The sequence below is a fragment of the Musa acuminata genome, chromosome BXJ3-5 (assembly GCF_036884655.1).
Source record: "Musa acuminata AAA Group cultivar baxijiao chromosome BXJ3-5, Cavendish_Baxijiao_AAA, whole genome shotgun sequence".
Taxonomy (NCBI): Eukaryota; Viridiplantae; Streptophyta; class Magnoliopsida; order Zingiberales; family Musaceae; genus Musa; species Musa acuminata.
Window position 1 is genome coordinate 30,793,745 of NC_088353.1, and position 21,776 is coordinate 30,815,520.

The window sequence follows — 21,776 nt, forward strand, 5'->3', positions numbered from 1 at the left end:
AGAACAAAGGCATGTGTATATATAATCTGACTAGATGCTCACAATTCTATGAAGCAAAAGCCAGCGCAAAGCAACATTGCAATTTCTGACCAGTGAAAGCAAGTTCTGAAATCTATCCAAGACATAATCTTTGGTTAAAACCGAACCAGTGAGTACCAAATCTATCTTGGACAGTAGATGTCTAACCTGCCAAACACATATAATCAGTTCCAACGAATATGGTGCAAAGGGATAAAGTTAGCATGATAATTTACATCAAGACTGAGGGCTTTGTTAAAGTTCAATAGCCAATAAATGCTGTTACATCAATTTGTCACTGTCAAATGCACAACATAGTACCATCTGCTAGAGTTTAATATATATTTAGCCCTTTTCCTAATTGCCTAAGATTCTTGGATTTGGGATAACCTAATCCAAATCTTTATCATAGTACCAAAGCAGGTTTGAGTTTTAATCTTGTATCCGCTCCTCTTTAATTAGCCCAGTGTTTAATTGATATTTGTGCAATGTTCATTCCTCAACTGAACTCATTTAGGCTTCCACCACAAACCTAGGTTCAATTGGACATGTCAAGCCTAATCCGGATCAGATGTGAGAGGGGCAGTTTAGAATTTAATATATATTAGGCCTTTCCTTTAAGCTTTTGAGGTTTAACCCAATCCAAATCTTTTATCACCATTGTTCTCAATTGTTCAAGATGGACAAATTAAAAGATGCTAGATCTCACATATGCAAAGCACGTGGGAAAAATCAAGCATGGGTGTCATGTCCAATATTACTGAAGAGTTTCATGAACACAGATAGATAATGTAAAAAATCATAATCAAAATAAGCATACAAAACACAAAAACTCTACTGTGTGGCCCACTGCATGAGAGTTTCTGTGACTGAACCTTGATAACCTCTTACCCTGACATCAAGGTACAGCTTCAAACAACAAATATAAAGATGTGATTTTCCTAAGAATTTTTTAAATGGTTAAAACGGGATATACTAAAAAATTTTTAAATCATGAGAAGATGTTCCTCATGAAGAACCATCTATCTTAGAAGCCATTCCCAAAGCACACAATGAATGACCAGCAAAGGATTCCTTAAAATTTCCCAGAAACATGAAAAGTATGTTCCTCACAAAGAACCATCTATCTTGGAAGTCATTTCCAAGAAAAAAAATCAGCAACCTGTAAGTGTCCTGAGCTACATTTTACTATCTTCTATTATAAAAAAAAGAAACTCCACTCGTTAATATATGTTAATACATATATTTTTACCTTTGACTGCACATGCATTGCACTGACCGCCATGATGTCTCCTCAGAATAAATCAAGTCTAGATTATATTTTTACTGGGCCTTTCTAGCACTGTCCTTATGTCCCTCTGCTCCTTGCTGTGTCATTACCTCTGACCCAGACAATCATTAAAAATATTAAGAAAAACCAATTGTTAAATTCTTTGTGATATTATCTTAACAAAATAGTGAAAACTGACCCAAAAAATCATCAAAAAAATTGAAAAAATTACAAATTTCAATTGCTAGAGTTGGAACTAGACAAGGACTTTAATCGAAGACTAAAGAGATCTATATAAAACAATTTGTCTAATAAACCAAATTATTTAATTGCATATTGCTAATCACATGAGCTCAATATTTTGCTGTTCTATGATTCTACCATGATATGACGTACATCACTTACATATATATAGCACAAAGTGATGTAGAATCTTTGCCCAAAAGCTTCTGAATGGTGATAATCTATTATCTTGACCCAAATGCATTCACTTTCATGTTCAGTATTCAGTAACCCAATTTTTATCATGTGTGTTCCACCATTTATCTTGGTAGTATATGTATGAAAGGTGTAATATTCACCTCTAAAGAAGGCTCCACGTGGCAACCCAATTAGCAGAAAAAGACAAAAAAGCCAAACCACCAAATATGCCACATCTGCAACACCCTAATAGAAAATATTTATCAGATATTTTCTGTTCGCAATGTATATTTTCCCTACCCATATGTGATTAGGAGGGACCAGCTATACAGGGTGATCAGGGACACAATTATCAAGGTTAGATCTCTCTCTAGCTTTACCCTCGAGCCAACTTGAGTGTTAGAGGAACCACATCATGAACCCCACCCGACATTGATCTTGGTGTATGCCGACATCACCTTGGGAACTCGCAAGCACTTTGAGCAGAATGCAAGTTGGACCCGAACCAAGTCATGCTAGGTGCTGTGGCACCATGCTGATAAAAGACTGGCATATGTGAAAATAAAGAATAGGCATGTCCTAGTTGTTATCAATGCTATAGTATAGGTGAAGAACAAAATTGTTTGCACATGCAAGGGGCTTGGTGACCAGATTATGCTTCTTGATTACTACCATTGATAATCCATTTGAGAATTCTAGACTTAAATATGAACAAAAAAAATCCCAACAAATTACAACAACAACGGAGTAAATTCCCTACTATTTAGGGTCAGCTACATGAATCTTTTGGAACCAAATTCGTAAAGAGTCATATCTTTAACTAAGTTAGGAGGATTTAAATTTTTACTTATAATTTATATTAAAGCCTTTAGGTTTCCCTCTAACTCTCCTCGTCTCCTCCTTCCAATAGTCCTCATACAACTAATAGTAACCATTTCACATCTTTTGACTATCATATGTATAGATTTATATCTATGTCATCTTAAACGATTGTCTTTCATTTTATTCTCCCTCGAAGTAACATTTAATTGTTCACGAATGAAAATAATTTTTTCTGACTTCCTTATTGATTCCATACATCCACCTCAACATCTCATCCTAGCAACATAATTTTTTTTTTTTTTTGTTCCTTAACTATCCAATACTCAATTTCATAAAACATAGGATCAAATATTTACCTTATAAAAAAAAAATTAATCTCAAAGATGCCCGATAATTACATAAGACATGTGCTTCATCATTTTAACCATCATGTTTTTATCATGAATAAAATTTTCATCAATCATCCTTTAAACTTTACTTGCTTGAACATTTTATCATTCTTAATTATATCATTCTATCTCATAGATTCAGTTTTAATCCTACTTAATCTAAAACTTTTAGTTTCCAAGGATTATCACCAAAACTCAAGTTCAGAGTTAATTCCATTTAAAACCTCATTAAGATAATATCATTAACAAATAACATCCATCAAGGAAGCAGAACCCATAAATGACTAGTATGTTCGCAAATTATCAATGTGAAAAAGTTACGTAGGTACCTATGCGCAAGGACTGCAATTTTGTGTGGATTGGTCATGCCGATCTTTGGCCAGTCCAGTACATACCAATTTGTATCGGTGTATTAACTCATGGTACACCGAAACATGTCAACAATTCCAAAAATACCCAAAAAAACTCTGAAAATACATGAAAATTAAGAAAAACCTAAATTAGGGTATTTTAATTAGAACTAAATTGCAAATTTAGTTCTATTTCAATAAAAAATATTCAAATAAGGGATAGCGGATTTATCTTTTTTAGACATTGATGAGCAGCTTTGCGACACGTTCCCGACAATTCTTCCGTTAATATTGAACGATAGTGAGAATTTGTGAGAAAGAGAAAGTGATTGAGTAAGAAAGAGTATTAGAAGATGTGAGATTGAAATATGGTGAGAGAGGAGGGAGGAATAGGTTAAATAGACATTCAAATGGGTCTAATGATCAAATTGATCATTTGAACAATTCAATCTAAGCCCTTGATTAATTTCGGTCGAAACCAACCATTACCAATCAGCACAAGATGGTAACAATCAAATTTTGACCATTTCACCTGATACACCCCCCCAACTGCTATATTGCCCAGTACAGGGCAATCTGCATTCCTATCAACTCTTAGACCAGTATGTACCGCTCGTATCATACAGTTTTAGGCAATACATCAAACCATACTTAGATGTAGTTTCATACTAATAGGAAACTCACTAGACAAAAACTCTTATAACTCTAACAATAGTGACTATATTATCATGCATATACTTTAGGAACTTTATTATAAATCTTCTTGAACTTATCATAATAAATATCTACGAAGTCTATCATAGGTCGTCTCTAGATCAAGAAAAACCATCTGAATTTCTTTCTATTTATTTCTATACTTTTTCGTTATTTATCTTAATAAATGAATTTTTTTTTTGTTGATCTTCGAAGCATAAAATCAAATTAATTCTTAGAGATATTTATTTTAAATCCTCTCTACTTAGAACCAAGGTTTGTCGTACTACGGTATACCACCCGATATGGGCGGTACGAGTTGGTCCAATGAGGGACCAGTATGCAGACCACCCTATATTGGGTGGTATATGCTAAAAGGCTCTATATAGCCTAATATGGGCTTGTACCACTTAGTAATAGTCGAAATCTAACCGTTACCGACCTATACCAATCAGTAACAATCAGATTTCAACCGTTACTGACGAACGGCTCAGATATGACCCTTTCCAATGGTTAGATCCATTTGATAGGGTTTTTAAACCCTTTCCTCCCCCTCTTTCATCCTCTTTCTCAATCTCTTTTTCACTCACTTATTTCTCTTATTCTCACATTTTCACTCTCTTAAAACTTCACAAAGCTGCAATTTGTGGATTGGATCAAACTTGGGAGACTAATTAAGGAGGATTAATATCTAAGTTAGAGGAAGAACTCTCTAATCAAAGGTATATAGACAACTTCTCAATCGCATTCAACAACTCACTCAATTCAAAGACATGATAATGACATAGATAGAAATACCTCAACCGACAATAGTGATGATGCCAGGGAGTCAATGGTCCCATCTATACAAATTGAGGGTGGTGCATGGACCAAGGATTAGTATTTTATGCCTGCCACCCGAGATTTAAATCTTATTGATCTTCATAATCCATAAAATATTAAGATTATCCTCATCTAAGTTCCAAGCCGCTTCCTTTCCATCCTATTCTTAAATTCTTATATTATTATCTCTAAAATTTCACTATCTAGTCATAGTAAATCTTTTATTATATTTTTCTTCTTCCATTTTTTCTACAACAAATATGTAATATCATAAACCTATTTTGATTTGTTAAGATTTCACCAAGCATAACTTTACAATTCTTACATGTTAACTTTGAACTACAGTTATGACCACTCTTATGATTAATCAAATGTTCATAATTCTCTTCTTAAACTGAGTATTAACGATTATGAAATCATACAAAATGGAAAATTCTAAAATCATACCACCTTCTTCATTCCTCTCTACATAACCAAAGCCCTATGCAACCCTTTATATTCACTATATGTTTTTCTTATATAACCATTTAAGTCTCCTCTAATTATAAATTTTTCAGTTATGGGTATTTTTTGAATGATATTGTTTAAGGTTTTCTAAGATTCTCTTTTAATTAGATCATCTAGTCCAACTTGAGAGGTATAAAGCACTTATAACATTCAAAACCTCCTCTCATAGAATAACTTTTATAAATATAATTCTATATCCATATAGTTTATTATTTAGAACATTATTGTTAATATTCTTATATACAATGATTCTTACACCATTTCTATGTTTAATTTTTCCCTTATATCAAATTTTAAATCCAGCACTATCAAACTCTTTATTTTTCTCCTTTCCACTTGGTCTCTTGTAAACAAATAACATGTAGTCTTCTTCTATTCATAATGTTTAGCCCTCAAAAGTCCCAATAAATTAATATCTCGAAAGTTAAAAACAAGAAAATCATAAGAGATAGTGTAACAAAAAATAAAAGCACTAGAAACACTCCAAAGTAGTTTAGATGAACATACTTTAAAAACATGGATAACAAGCTAGATCAACAACTATAGACTTAATTAATACCAATGGTACAAAGAAGCTAATGTGTACCACAACCAATTATTTGTTTTTCTTTTAGTAAGACAAAATGTGGACAAGACCACTTAAAACAAGGGTTCCAATATATATAACATTATAACAATTAAAGACCTCAACCAAAAAGGCTAACCATAAGCTATTTCTTAGGTTCCTCAACCCCACATGATCACCCAAGACCTTTGCCATGCAGGAAACAAGTTTCCAAGATGTTCAACACAAAAGAGATAAGCACAAATTACAAATGAAATAGCAATTCTATTTAAATGTTTACCAAAAAATCAACAGCATCATTTGGCAATGGAAGGCCATCAAGTTAGTACGAAACTCCAAATAACTCCAAGGACACGTCAGTTTAGATGGCATGTGACTTTTTAATTTCTTCACATAGAATTAATGGCAATAATTTAAAATAAAGTTATCTTCAGCATAAATATATATATATATATACATATATAAATATATACACATTTATACACATGTATACATGTATATATATATACATATTTATACACATGTATACATGTATATATACATATATATATACATGTATACATGTATATATATACATATAATATATATATATATACATATATATTAGTAATGAAAAGGAAGAAAAAATTATCTTTAGCATCAAGAATGAACTCAGTTATGATATCTGGGTGATGTGAAAAAAGTTGTCCACAGCCAACACGTACTCACATGTATTCTTTCTCAGAACTTGAGTCAAAATTGCACATGTACCTGACTGCAATGATTATGGCAGCGGTCACGTATTAATGTTGGAGAATGACAAGAGGATATTGACAATTTCGCTTCTTTATATGCTTCCCATGATGCAAGCAGATCTACCGCATAATGTAAAAATATAGGTACAACCCAGTGATCTTTGAAAAACCGATCAACAATCTCTCGCATAACAAAACCATCATGCAAAAACTCAGTTGAATAAAGCAGTAGAATGTACAAACATCTGGCCTGTAATGACAATGCCACAGTACGATGTTGTGGATCTGGATAGTGGCGTGCTTGATCGTACAAGTCATCACTCCGCAGACGAGATATGATAGCATCAACAACCAATTTGGGAAAAGGAAACTTAGCCAAGATATCTTCAGGCTTCTCTATAAGAATCATTGCTGATCTTAAAGAAAGTGAGCTAACATCCAAGATTGTGTCAGATATAGGTCGGTGTGCACGACAAAATGAGCAGATCTGCTTTATGTTCGGGTAATCAAAGCAGCGAGTATAGCGTAAATATGCCACAAGAATTTTCTCTCTCAAGAAGCCACCCATTCGGTGCTCAACCAATAATAGAAGGCATCCAAAGAGTTGTATGGACTCTGCCAGCAACTGGCTGCCACATTCATCATCGAGTACTCTATCTAGAGTACATTGCACATACAAGCCTTCCTGTATGAAAAACACATATACTTGATAGCCTTAGGGAAGAATAGAAGAGAAATCAAAACATAATAAGCATTCTAAGTTCAAAATATATTTGTTTAAAGGAAAACAGTTAAATACAAGTCCAAGTAGCAAATTTATATCTCAAGTTCTAGCACATGATTATCTTATTAATTTGTAAGTGGTACCACCAAACAAAGAAAATTCTGAGAGATAATTAAAAGTTTGCTACGATGATCATCTATAAAATCCTTTGGTTAAATGTTGTATTTCACTAGATTGTTCTGATAATTCACAAGAACAACCCAATCCTTCACAAGAGACCTAGAAGTAGTGGGTTTTTTTCCCCTTAACTAGATAGCATCATCCTTAAAAAGACAACAATGTAGCAAGATCATGTTAAGGCTCCTTAGTCTCTATAATGGCAGAAGCCTCATGCAATGGGCCATTTTTTTAAATAATATCATTATTATCATGCTGCATATCAGACGCCAAAGATTGGACCTATCATCTTATACAGTAAGCACCTTAAATCAAGTGATTGAGGCTGAATAACTCAATCATAACTCTTCCATAAAGCCATATGAGTCAAACCTTTAAAAGACAACCTATCCCAACAGCAAAATGTTGAGCCAAGTTCAGAGAGATTGAATATTTTGTCAAATGTATCACAATGCCATCACTAACATCAAACGGCAAGATGTACCATCAAAATAGAGCTCCTAAAATGTAAAATATATCAAATGCTAGGTTTCTTTAGGTACAATCATGATGAACTTTCAGAAAGCCAAGTGATATACACAAGTTCAAATATACATCTCTGAACATGTGTATTTCTGTATGTTCTTTTGTGGTGAGTAGCAACAGAAATAGCATAAGCAGCACACACCCACCCACGCACACACATATAAACCAGTAAGGACTTGCACTCACAACATTTCTTGAGTGCCTTCAGTTATGTTTGAAGATCTTCAAGACATTCGTAACCAACCAAGGAGATGCTAGGATGAATTTACTATAAAGAACAATATACCCTGTTGTCTTGCAGAGATAGAAAAAGTGGAAGCAAACAGTAGTAAAGAACTACACTGAATAACCAGTACTAATCCCGCATTGATTTCTATCTAGTTGTACAAACCCAGAGTACATGATATTAAGTTTTAAGTTTGAGGAACATGTCGAATCAAAGATGTGACACGAGAAGAATTGGGTTGGTGTATAGGAAGACTAGATGGGTTGACTAATATTAACCTAGACTTAAGCAGTTTGGAACGATGGTTTAAGCTCATCAAGTTTATAGGTCAATTATCTAATCAAATTGGGTCATGACAAAAGAACAACAAATTAGGAAAAGAGGAAAACAATAATAGTTTCACACCTTCTTCTATTTAAAAAGCCACATGACACTAAAAGGTTGACACAGTACAGTAGGTATGGAACAGTGTTGTGCGATCGTCCAACAGCACAAACACAATAGGTAACCTTGTCTTGCATGGAAAACATCATGTGTGCTACTTTCCTTTGAGACATTACATATGTCATTATAAGCATCTCTCAAAAGATCAAAAGAAATATAAAGATGGCGAAAATCAAAAACATTTTTCAAGCCCCATATATTTGGTAATTTAGAAGCTTCAATCATGTCAGAAGCTAAAATTAACATGATGAAATTATTCACCAGGTACAGTAATATTTAAAAGAAACAACTGAATAAATGTCAGTCATTGCTTCCAATAACAAATTGAAATTATAAGATTAAACTGTGAAAATTTTCTGTATGATGAAATCATTAGAAGTACTATATACGTTTTGTAATACTAAGCAACAAGAGTTTTGGTATTAATCAATTAGTGATATGACTTTACCTGCAGCTCATTTAGGTACTTAAGGAGCTCCATATGGTATACAACAGCACCATTGGCCAAAAGAAAGAATCTATGCATGAAAGTAGAACAAGATTCACGGAGTTGGTCTTCAAGTGCTTCCAGTCTAATGTTTCCTTCGATCCTTGTCTCAAACATACTAGGAGAGTCAAAGTACCTTAAAAGCAAGAATATAAAAGAATGAAGCCAAAAACAATTACAGATCAAATGAATTTATTTATCAAATTGGAGTTGTAAGAAAAGGATAGTTTGGCTTATTAGAAGAAAAAAAATTGGATCCAAACTGTACAAAAAAAATTCTTGTTCTGCATGAGCACACACCCACATTGAAGGCAATAACAGGAAGATAGATTCTATGTTTCAAAAACGTTTCCAAATATAGATCTTCTTATAGTACATCAAAGTTCCATCCAGTCCGTGCAGATGCCAACAGACTATAATTATAACCAACATGCAACAATCTATTTTATGTCTCCTTAAGCAGCAGGCAACTATCGATTCACAATGGTTGACAAGAACCAAAAAAGGGAAAATAAATGCCTTCCTCCCCCTAGTAAAATCAGCATGCTACAATTTCCCCATCCAAATGTGTAAATTTTCACTAGCATCCATAAAAATATCCTATGAATCTCCTCCAAATCCGAAAATCCATTCTCCATGAACAAAAAAAAGGAATAAAGATGTTATGTCGCCTAGGTTACTATTTATAAGCCTATGTTATTCTCATGTGAGAGAAGCAGAGATGTCTTGATTATCAATGTCATTGCATCTAACAAGTTAAGCCAGTAGATGAGTCCATGAGACATGATATTACTAATATTCTTAACACTCCCCCTTACGTGTAGGTGGCAATTGCCTCAACCCAACGTGTGAAACTTGAATTAATTACATGGCCTGTGTTTCAACACAATACAATCCACTTAGATATCAACTTAAATGTTTAATCGCTTCACTCGCCCTAAAAGCTGAAACTAGTAAATAAGACATGATCTGACTTGTATTCTTAACACTCCTCTCATGACACCGGTTGACAGATGGTTGAAACTGAAGACGTGAAACTTGAATTGATCAGTGACATATTTTTTAATGCATAACTTGGATATGTTTTCGGACATAGGACCTTCCACTCTGATATCATCTTAATTTTTTTTGTCAATGTCATTGCATCTAAAAGCTCAAGTCAGTAGATGAAACATGATTTGAATTATATAATCTGTAGGTCACCATAGTTCCTATGAGATCAGGAGAATACTTTACGCCAACAAGTCCTGCCAAATCCTTAGTAAGGCGAAAGGATCGAATGCTAGGTGTCTGATCGGCAACAAGAACTCAATTAAGGTTTCGGAGGTGGACGCACCTGAGATCAAAGAGAACGGATTCGAAGTGGCGGTTGAGGAACTCGGGGGGGACGCGATCGGAAAGGCAGAGGAGCTCAGAGATTAGGGTTTCGGCTCTGCTACAGAACTGGAGGAGATCCGGCAATGAGGCGGCGCCTCCGCCAACTCCCTCTTCGTCGCTGTCATCGTCCCTCTTGGACCGAGGACGGTGGCTTTTGGAGGACGACGCCATTTTCTCACCGGTTCGCTCCCCCCAGTCCCAAGGAAGAAGAGGAGACTAACGGAGGCCAAACGAACCACAATAGCAGTACATCGGTAGCGCGTTATTTTAAGCGCAACGGCCGTTATTTACGGGCGTTGCACGCGATCGACATTCGGCGGTGTCCGACAAGTGTTGATACCCAACTGACCGAGTTCGGGTCGAATCGATTACAAATTTGACCCGGACCCACCAAACAAACCTGCAATAGGAAAATAACAAACCATTGCCCAAACAAGTTGACGGGACCATCTCAGCTTCGTGGGCATCTCAACGTCAAATCCAGTTTTCTTTTTTTTACGTTTGAGGTTCTATTTAACTTTAAGATAAATTAAAGTTCTAATTAGATTATTATGACCAATAATACATTTATATTAGCGAGAGACCTCCTAAAGATTATAATAACATTACAGATAAATCTGTGTAGTGAGGTGCTTCCTATTCAAAAGATATATACTATATTTTTTTATCTATATATTTAATTCAATCTTGATATTAAAATATTTTAATTATAATTTTTTATTTATAATTAGTATCACAATCATATCATTAAAATCTAAATGATCATAGATTAAAAAGTACTAAATATGTTTATATGTTTATGTTTAAATCTATCCATGTTTTCTTATCATCGTCCGTGTCTATGTTTTCTTATCCATGTTTTCTTAAGAAAGGGTGTTTCGATGCTTAAACTATCCGACAACTTAAAAACAGTACTCGGCCGTGTGCATTTTACGAGTATTCGGATTATGCCGATCTTCCCTCCGTTTGCCTATTCGCATGGAGATTTCCTAGTACTCGCAAGTGGAATCTGAGGTGCTGCCCAGCTTTGGTCAGCGGTCTGCCATCGGCAGCTTGCTGTCGGCAGCTATGCAGCGGAGGGCGGCGACTTGCAGTGGTGGTCGCTGGGCCTATAGCGAGGAGCGGCTGTGTTAGGCAGCAATGCAGCTGCGTAGGGCGACGGTGCTGCTGCGATCGACGGCTGCAAGCTCTGGTCCCGCCGTGGGGAGCGGCTGCGTTGGGCTGCAATGCTGCTACTTACGGTGGCGGCGCTGCTGTGATCGGCGGCTGCGTGAGATCGACGGACCCGAAGGAACATCGCAGCGTAGTGACGCGACGGAGGCGGTCGCACAGTGGCCACACACAGGCGGAGTGAATCGCGGCGACAGGAAGGATTACCGCAGACAACGACTCACGGCATTGGTTGGACGCAGCCGGACGGCTGCTGTTGGCACCGCGGCCGAGTATTGTGTCGTTCGGCAACGGACTGTATATCGCAGACGGCGTCAACATTTGGGGATGTGGCCTGGCGCTATTGGTTCAACAGACTGTGACTGACGAAAGCGGGCAGCGTTAGGTTGTGTAGCGTTGGTTGGGCGCAGGCGGACGGAGACAACAAGCCACAAGCGGCGACATGGGCTAATGTGGCGTGGTGATGTTGGGCGATCGTGCTTCACAGCAGCGCGTGGGTGGTGCATTGTCGGTTAGCTAGTCACCAGGAAAGGTGGCAGCGGTGGGGAGGTCGCGCGCAGCGTGGGAGGTCGCGCAGCGTGGTGCATTGGCTTAATTTGGTCAAAATCAATTTTGACCTTAAAGCTGCCCGAAAAGCAATTTTGACTAGATTTAGATCTCGGTCAACCATGACCAAACCTCCATATTTGACCAGTCCTATTTAATTTTGAATTTTGACTCGATCTGAACCTTCTTTTTATCAGCATAATTTTGATTGATTTAATTAATTAAGTTAATTGTTGGGCTCAATTTGGGTTGTTTAATTTTGGGATGCCTAATTCATTATGACTCAAGATGTCTAATTAAATAATATCGATTGATCCAATTTAAGATCCTTTATAGAATTAAAAAAGAATATCATAATAAAATTCGATAAATAATTTTATCAAAATTGTCAGGAAAAGTAAACTATAGATATTTTGGTTTTTACACTTGACAAGAATTATTATTGATCAAATTTAATTCGTTTGACATTTGGTTTTTCAAATTTAATTGCTTTTGATATTTAAGTTTTAATTATTGTTTTAAAATTTATGTAATTATTAAATACACAAGCATGAGAGAAAAATTATAAAATTATATTTATTTTCACATGAAAGAATGAATTTTATTTTGTCTTAACTACTACACTTACATGACTATGATAATTAAAGTTTATGTTTAATTATTATTATATTTTTTTGAACACGTTTAGTTAAGTGAGTATTAATAGAAATTTTAATGAATATTATTTATAGATTATATCCATAAATTTTATTTGATTAGTAGTTGCCAAAGTTAACTATAAACTTATGAGATATAAATTATAATAAATATTTTATTATTTATAAAATATTTAAAATATATCTTATATTCTTATATTGGTCTAATAATAGTCAAAGTGATCTAGAATAATAAATTTATAAAATTATATTAAGAAATTAGTCTTAAATAATATAAAAAATAATACTCATAAAAATATATAATTAAAATATTTAGATACTTTAAAAAATATATTTTTTCAATAATTATGTTATGGGGATAGAATAATAATATTTAGGATATACTTGCAATGATGATATTGGACCTTCGTAAATCTTGAGTAAATATTATATATGTCAATATTTCACGAAATAGAAATGATATCAATAGTTTATTTTTTAACTCAAAATATTAATATTATATTATTTTATTATTATAGTGATACATCATTGTATTAGTTTCTAATATCCCCATATATTTTCGATATCAAATTATTTTAAATGACTAAAATCAAGTATTAGATATTGACATTAATCAAGTATTGAGTGTCAGTTAGAGTTAAAGTGAATGATAATACATAAGCAATCATAATCAAAAGTTATAAATAAGAGAACAAATTCAAATAGATTTATAGTTATTCAATCCCTTTGACCTCTGTTTACTCCCAATTTATTTCCTTCCGAGGCCATTGCTTTTATAACTAATCTTCCTTTTAATACATGAAGATCACAACATCCCTTTGTTGAATCTTGGATTTAGATGATGAAGTCAATTGTAAATTGTTTGATCAAATATATATGTTGAGAAAAATGTGCAGGATTAACTATGATAGTAGTAAGACATAAAGCAGGTGTTGTGCCAAAGTCAAGATCGAGATCTCGTTAGAAGTTTGGACGTTCGTTGGAAGTTCCTCGGAAGTTTGGACGTTCGTTGGAAGTTCTACCGGAACTAACCGAGAAGTCCAGGAGCTTGCCAAAGAAACTTATCGGAACTTGCCAAGAAGATCGTCGTAAAGTTCAAGAGCTTGCTGGGAGTCCGCCGAAGCATTGCTGAGAGTTCGTTGGATATTCGTTGGATGTACGTCAAGAGCTCACTCGAAGAGCAATTGATGCACCGGAACAAGAAGTGCTGTGATTATATCTTAATTATCGTAGTTAGAGTATAAATTAAGTTAGGATTGGGAGGTAATCCTACTAACTTAATTAGGGGCCAACTAGGCCCTCAATAGGGCTGAATTTGGCCGAATTGAGCAGCCAATTCAGCCCTTAAAATCATGACCGGTGGTGGCACCGCCTAGAAAGCAATACCCCAGGTTATCTGGGCGGTGGTACCACTGGCAGTTATTGCTGCCAGCGGTGGTACCACCCATGTCAAGCGATGGTACCATCAAGACTGGGTGGTGGTGATAGTACCGCCAGTACCCCGAAAATGTGGGATGAGACACTTTTTGGCTTTATTTTTGAAGCCATTGGGGCTTATAAATTATTAAGATCGGGGTCGGCACTAAGAGGGGGGGTGAATTAGTGTAGCGGATAAAAATGTCAATTTCAAAAAATCTTTCGTACGATAAAAACCGAACTCGGAAGTGCTTAACTTGAAAGTGTATTCGTAAAGGTGTGCAGCAAAAGTAATGAGGAAGTAAAGCATGTATGGAGGTTTGCAATAAAGTAAATAGCAATAAGTAAATATAAACCAGAGAGCACGCCAATTTTATAGTGGTTCAGTCATTGTGACCTACATCAACTCCGTCGATTCCTCTTTCGTCGAGGCCACCGGCATCCACTAACGATCTTCCTTTATAGGCGAAGATCAACCTCCTTCTTACACCCCTCTTCTCCTTTTACCAGGTTTAGAAAACAACCTTTATAAGCACTCACTCTCCTCTTACAGAATTCTAACACTTAGACTAGAGGAGGATTCTTACAAGGGATTTCTACAGCGTTTTTCTACTTTTGAACTCTTTGTGCTTGTGTGCTTTAACTAGGGATGAGAGGGGTATTTATAGGCTTCAAGTTGATTCAAACTTGGAGTTTAAAACTTTCCTATCCTGGGTTCCCCGGGCACGGGCAATATTACCGCCCAGTGTTAGTTTGACACTAACATAGCCCTGGGCGGTACTACCACCCAGGTCTGGCGATACCACCGCTTAGGGGGCAATGCTGGGCGGTACCACCACCTGGCACCCTGCTAGGGGCGGTACAATTGCCCAGACTGGCGGTACCACCGCTTGACATAGTCTCGAAGACTGTGTCACGACGGTAAGACTTCTTGGGGCATTATTTGAGCATCTTATTGGGCCTAACATAGTTCTTATATGGGCCTACTTGACCCCTAATTGGGTTGACCCAAATCTAAACCCAATTACATGCTAACTACGAAATCTAAGACATAATCTGAGGTAAACAAGTCTGTAAGTCTATTCTTTCGGCAAGCTTCCAACGATCTTTCGACGAACTTCCGATGATCTCTTGGTAATGTTCCGGCGGACTCCCGGTAAGCTCTTGGACTTCACGACAATCTTCTTGGCAAGTTCCAATGAGCTTCTCTGGAAAGCTCCGAGACTTCTTGGTTGGTTCCCTTAGAACTTTCGATGAACGTCCGAACTTCCGACGAACTCTCAAACTCCCAATGAAGTCACGTCCTTGACTCTAGGACTTCATTTTACTTCATGCCTTGCTATCATAGTTAATCCTGCACATATAAAATACACTTCAATCTAGACAAATAATACTAAGCATTAATCATGTTATCCGGCATGTCATTGGTCCCTCGACGCTTCGTCCGATTCTTCGGCACATTGTCCTCTCATGCGGCCTATTGCCCAATCAGCCAGTTGACTCCACAACTCCGATATTCTTGGCACAATATCCGCTCTTCTTGGCCCGATTCCTAAATCCATGGCCTGAAGCCTTCTGTTGATACGTCGACCAATCCACCAACTCGACGTCCAATCTTCTGACATGTTTTCCCCCAACACAACATGATTCTTTCCTGCTTTAATTGTCTTATCCTGATCAAAGCATCCTGTGTCACTCAAAACGTAGATTAAAACATAAACACTTATCAATTGGTTTCATCATCAAAATCCGAGATTCAACAATCTCCCCATTTTTTATGATGACAACCAATAGACAATGGAGTTAACCTTAACTCCCGGAGTTTAAACAAACTCCCCCTATCAATATGCATATAACTCTTGGATTCAAAAATCCAAAAAAACATGTCATGATAAAATCATGCATAACATCAACATACTTCTCCCCCTTTATCATCAACAAAAAGGAGAAGTATCAACTATCAAATGTTTAGAAATACAAGTTCAACTCATTGCATGATAAACATAATATCATGTTTTATCATCATGCAATTTGTAAACTAGAAAATTTAGTAAGTGTTACATCATGCTTAGAACACTCAAGCTATCAAGTTGTAGATATGCAAGGTAGTATAACTTATAAGCTAGCAAATTTAAAGATGTGCAAGTTGGCATATTTGTTTTTCAAGATAGCAAGTTCTACATTATGCTAGCTAGCAAATTAGAGATATTCAAAAAAGCAACTCTTGCTTCTTGAAATGTGTAAGTTGCAAGCTAGCAAATTTTTGCTTCCTTTGCAATATTTGAGCTAGTAATTTTGCTTCCATTGCAAAGTGCAAGTTAGCATGTTTTGCATCTTCTTGACTTGTGCAAGCTAACAAGTTTGCCTCCTTTCATGATGTACACGCTAGAAATTCTTTCTCCCCTTTTGTCATTGGCAAAAAAAGGGAATAACAAAAACAATAATGTAATTCATCAATTTTCAAATTATGACAAAAATAAAGTATCATTCTTATTGCAATATGTCATAATTAATATAAACTTTGAATTTAAATTTAATTCAAGTCAATACAATTTTAATCATGATTCACATATATGATATGCAATACATCAAATACATTATCATAATAAACTCATAAGTATTGCATGCATCGTTTTTGAATAAGCTAGCAACTTTGCTTCCTAGAAAGTTTTCTCCTTGGCAACATTTTTGCATCCTTTTTTTTTTATGAGCAAGCATTTTACTTCTTGAAAGATGCAAGATAACAAATTTGCTTTTTAGTAAGTTTTGGTCCCCCTTTGTCATTGTCAAAAAGAAGGGAAAAATATAATGTTATAATTCTTTTCCCTTTTCAATAATTTCTAAATCATGACAAAGATAAGTATCAATCTTATTTATGCATCAGTATATATTCAAATTAAAATATGCATAATTTTAAAACTTTACATTTTATTTTTCATGCACGATACTGAAATATAAAATCATCATTATATGCATGATTCCAAATCATCATTCTAGAGTATTATTTCAGAAAATGATAAATATTAATTTTCATATTATTTCAAAAAATCATAGTGTTGCATGTATTTTTATCTAAGGGAAAAATTATATTGTTGCATGCATCATTCCAAAACATTTCAAGTCATACAAGCTATAAATACAAAGAAATCATGTCATGAAGGATAAGACCAATTAAATACTAAAAGACATGATTCATATAGTAAATCTCTTTTTTAAATAGAATACCAAAAAAAAATGTAGGTGTACAAAGAAAAGATCTTGAAAAAAAAAATCTCATGTAATTCCAAGAAATCAAGATCATGATTTTGATAAACTCATTCAAATTTAAATAATCAAATCATCAACATCTTTTTAAGAAAACTTAATGAAGATAACGTAAATAAATTCTCATGAGAACTTGATTCATGCATAATGTCTCAATTTTTCATGAATGTCATAAGACATGATATATTTCAATAAATCTCTTTTTATAAGTGGATAAAAGAAACATAGGATATCTTGATTCATATATAAGAAATCTTAAGTTATAAATTTTAAAAAATTAAGATAAAGCTCATTTAAATTTAGATCATCAAATCAAGATCTTTTTCAAGAGATTCACAAAAGTTATACAAATAGATTCACTAATCTCCTTTTTGAAAAAAATCGATAAAGTCGAAAAAATAAAATTTTCAAGGAGAAACCTTTCCTCTTTTTAGTTGTCTCAATTCATATGATTTTATTTCATTTATGCGAAATAAAAACATGTATCATTTTTAAAATCGAAGGTGCAAGATTTATTACGACAAAGATCAATAAGGCACTTTAATTATGGTAAAAATCGGTAATCCGTAAATCGTAAGATTCATCAAAAATTATAAAACCATTAAACATGATTTCAAATTAATATACTCAAGTTTTTGTATGAAAACCATCCATCTTGTTTAAAAAAAAAAAAGCAACATTTCATCATGAATAACTTCAAAGTCTCATGCATAGAATAAAATCGTCAAGCATGATTTCATTAAACATAAATCATCTTCAATCAAAATCATGAAATCATCAAGATACACAATAATGCTTCTTAAACTAATCTTATTAGGTGTACAAACATTAGATTTATATCTATCATTTTATTGCATTATTACATCACTAAAACATCAAGCATAATTTCATAAGGCATTTTTAATCAAAATCATTTTATTTATCATAAACATGTAATTTTCATGATTATTTTTAAAATTCCTAATTTTTTACATTTTCATTATTAAACATGCATTTTTCAAGAAAAATAATTATTCTAAACAAAAAAATAAATAAATGCATCATGAAAAACATCAAGTAATTTTGAAATAAATTAGGAGGATTTCGATTACCTCACCGTTGAAAGTAGTTAATGTTGAATCTCGGATTTTGATGATGAAGTCAATTGTCATTTGTTATCTAATCTATGTGTTGAGATAAGTGTGCAGGATTAACTACGATAAGAGTAAGACAAGCAGCAGGTGTTGCGCCGGAGTCAAGATCAGGATCACGTTGGGAGTTCGAGAGTTCGACGGAAGTTCGGACGGTCGTCGGAGGTTCAGAGAGAACAGATCCGAGAAGTCCAGAAGCTTGCCAAGCGAAGCTCGTCGGAACTCGCCAAGTGGATCGTCGCAAAGTCCAGGAGTATGCCGGATGTCCGCAGAAGGATCACCGAGGGTTATCGGTTGATCGACGGAAGTTAGCCGGAAACTCGCCGGAAGAAGCGATTGACGCATCGGAGCAAAGCTGCAGAAGTTGTCTTAGAGTTAATCGTAGTTAGCATGATGATTAAGCATGAAAATGGGAGGTGATCCCATTAGCTTAATCTTGGGGCAATTGGGCCCCTGAAAAGATTCAAAGTGGGCCGAATGGAGTGAACCATTCGGACCCAGATTGCACCAGGAGGTGCAACCGCCCCAACCAGGAGGTGCAACCGCCTGGGATGTGGGGTTGGGAGGTGCAACCGCCCCAGCCAGGAGGTGCAACCGCTTGGGCTGTGGGGTTGGGAGGAGCAACCGCCCCAGCCAGGAGGTGCAACCGCCTGGGCTGTGGGGTTGGGAGGTGCAACCGCCCCAGCCAGGAGGTGCAACCGCCTGGGCTGTGGGGTTGGGAGGTGCAACCGCCCCAGCCAAGAGGTTGCACCGCCAGAGCTCAAGTTCCGAGCTCTGCCAGGCGATGCAACCACCGAGCTCAGTCTTCGAGCTCTGGCAGAGAGGTGCATCAGCCTGAGCTAAGTCTCGAGCTCTGCCAGGTGATGGATTCACCAAGCTCAGTCTTCGAGCTCTGGCAGAGAGGTGCATCAGCCTGAGCTCAGTTTCGAGCTCTCCCAGGTGATGCAACCACCGAGCTCAGATTTCGAGCTCTGCCAGGTGATGCAACCACCAAGCTCAGTCTTCGAGCTCTGCCAGGTGATGCAACCATCGAGCTCAGTCTTCGAGCTCTGGCAGAGAAGAGCAATCGGCTGAGCTCAGTCTTCGAGCTCTGCCAGGCGGTGCCACCTCTCCAGTTGAGAGGTGCAACCGCCTGATCCCAGAATTCTGGGATTTGATCGATTTGATCGTTTTGAGCTCGAATTTTGAATTGGGTTGGGGCCTATAAATACCCCACCCATTCAGCACTGAAAAGATACAGACCTATACCGAAATCTTGATCTTTTCTGTGATTCTAAGAGCTCAAAAGTGTTGTAAAGCCTTTAAGTCTCCTCCTTCTGTTCTTCAAGTTTTCAATTGTAAAGTGAGGAGAGAAAGGTCTGTAAAGGTTGTCTCCTAAGCCTGTCAAAAGGAGAGAAATTGTAAGAGGGAAGTTTGGCCTTCGCCCATTGAAGGAAGGCACCTAGTTGACGTCGGCAACCTCATCGGTGGAGGAAGCCAAAAGTGGAGTAGGTCAAGGCTGACCGAACCACTCTAAATCTCTGGTTTGCGTTTATTTTCGAGCACTTTATCATTACTGCAAACCTCCCTCATCACTACTGCTCTCTGCGCTTTCACGAACAAATTCTAAGTGCTGTTCTTCCAAATCTGCATTCAGACGTAAACTCGTATTTTCATACAGTACAGTTTACGTTTACGTTTGATTCTGCAGAACTGTTTTTCGTGCTTTTACGAACGAGCCTTTTTTGCAGTTTACGCTTACATTTTAATCCTATTAATAACTGCAATCTATCCTCTGTGATTTTACGAACGAGTTTCAACATTTAGACGCAAAACTGCATTCAGACGTAAATCGGCTTTCCTCGCTCAATCGTCAGATTTCAGTTCACGTTTACATCTTGATTTCAACTGCATACTGCCTTCTGCGAGTATACAAACGAGTTTCAAAGTTTAGACGTAAATCTGCATTTAGACGTAAATCTGCGTTTAGACGTAAAACTACGTTTAGACGTAAATCTGCGTTTAGACGTAAAACTGCGTTTAGACGTAAAACTGCGTTTAGACGTAAATCTACGTTTAGACGTAAATCTGCGTTTAGACGTAAATCTGCATTTAGACGTAAATCTGAGTTTAGACGCAAAACTGCGCTTAGACGCAAAACTGCGCTTAAACGCAATCTGCGCTTAGACGCAAACTGCACCTAGATACAAACTGCGAATTTGCTTTTGCATCATAATAGTTTTTGAACGAACGCAGCTTTTGGTTTTTAAATTAATATAAGATTTCCGCTGCACTAATTCACCCCCCCCCTCTTAGTGCTCTCGATCCTAACAATTGGTATCAGAGCAAGGTTAACTCTCTAAAGGATTAAAACCCAAGAGAGATGGCATACGCCGGAAACCAAGAGGGGCATTCAATTACACGTCCACCCATGTTCAGTGGAACGGACTACACGTACTGGAAGACCCGAATGAGGATCTTTCTTATTTCTATGGATTTTGAACTATGGAACCTTGTTGAAAATGGATTTTCAAAATCTTCTCTTCCAATGATCGATTGGAACGATTTGGAGAAAAAGGCTTTCGCTCTTAATGCAAAGGCTATGAATGCCTTATTTTGCGCACTTGATAAAAACGAGTTTAATCGTGTTTCTACTTGCGAAACTGCTTTTGATATTTGGCACACACTTGAAGTGACCCACGAGGGCACAAGTAGAGTGAAAGAGTCAAAAATCAATCTGTTGCTGCATACTTTTGAACTTTTCCGAATGAAACCGAGTGAAACCATTGGCGACATGTTTACCCGTTTCACGGATGTCGTCAACGGTCTAAAAGGACTCGGAAAGAGCTTTTCGGATTTTGAGCTTGTTAATAAGATACTAAGATCCCTTCCTAAGAGTTGGGATCCTAAAGTCACCGCCATTCAAGAGGCAAAAGATCTGCGAAATTTCCCTCTTGAAGAACTAATCGGGTCATTAATGACCTACGAAATGACCTGCAAAGCTCATGAAGAGCAAGAAGACATCCTTCCAAAGAACAGGAAGGATATGGCACTTAAAACTTCTG

General features: G+C 36.2%; 1 protein-coding gene across 3 annotated transcripts in view; it reads right to left on the minus strand.

Moving 5' to 3' along the window:
• LOC135638753 (uncharacterized) overlaps window positions 1-10,812 on the minus strand; it is a 77,347-nt gene extending 66,535 nt beyond the window's left edge. For 2 of the 3 annotated variants that reach the window (XM_065152088.1, XM_065152087.1), the window contains exons 1-4: window positions 10,510-10,812; window positions 9,135-9,309; window positions 6,607-7,275; window positions 43-186 (exon numbers count right to left, since the gene is read on the minus strand). In XM_065152088.1, coding sequence (XP_065008160.1) covers window positions 43-186; window positions 6,607-7,275; window positions 9,135-9,309; window positions 10,510-10,721 — 1,200 coding nt within the window. In that variant the 5' untranslated portion in view covers window positions 10,722-10,812. The remainder of the gene's footprint in view (window positions 1-42; window positions 187-6,606; window positions 7,276-9,134; window positions 9,310-10,509) is intronic. The other variant, XM_065152089.1, reaches the window with a different exon arrangement.
• Between the last annotated feature and the right edge of the window lie 10,964 nt (window positions 10,813-21,776).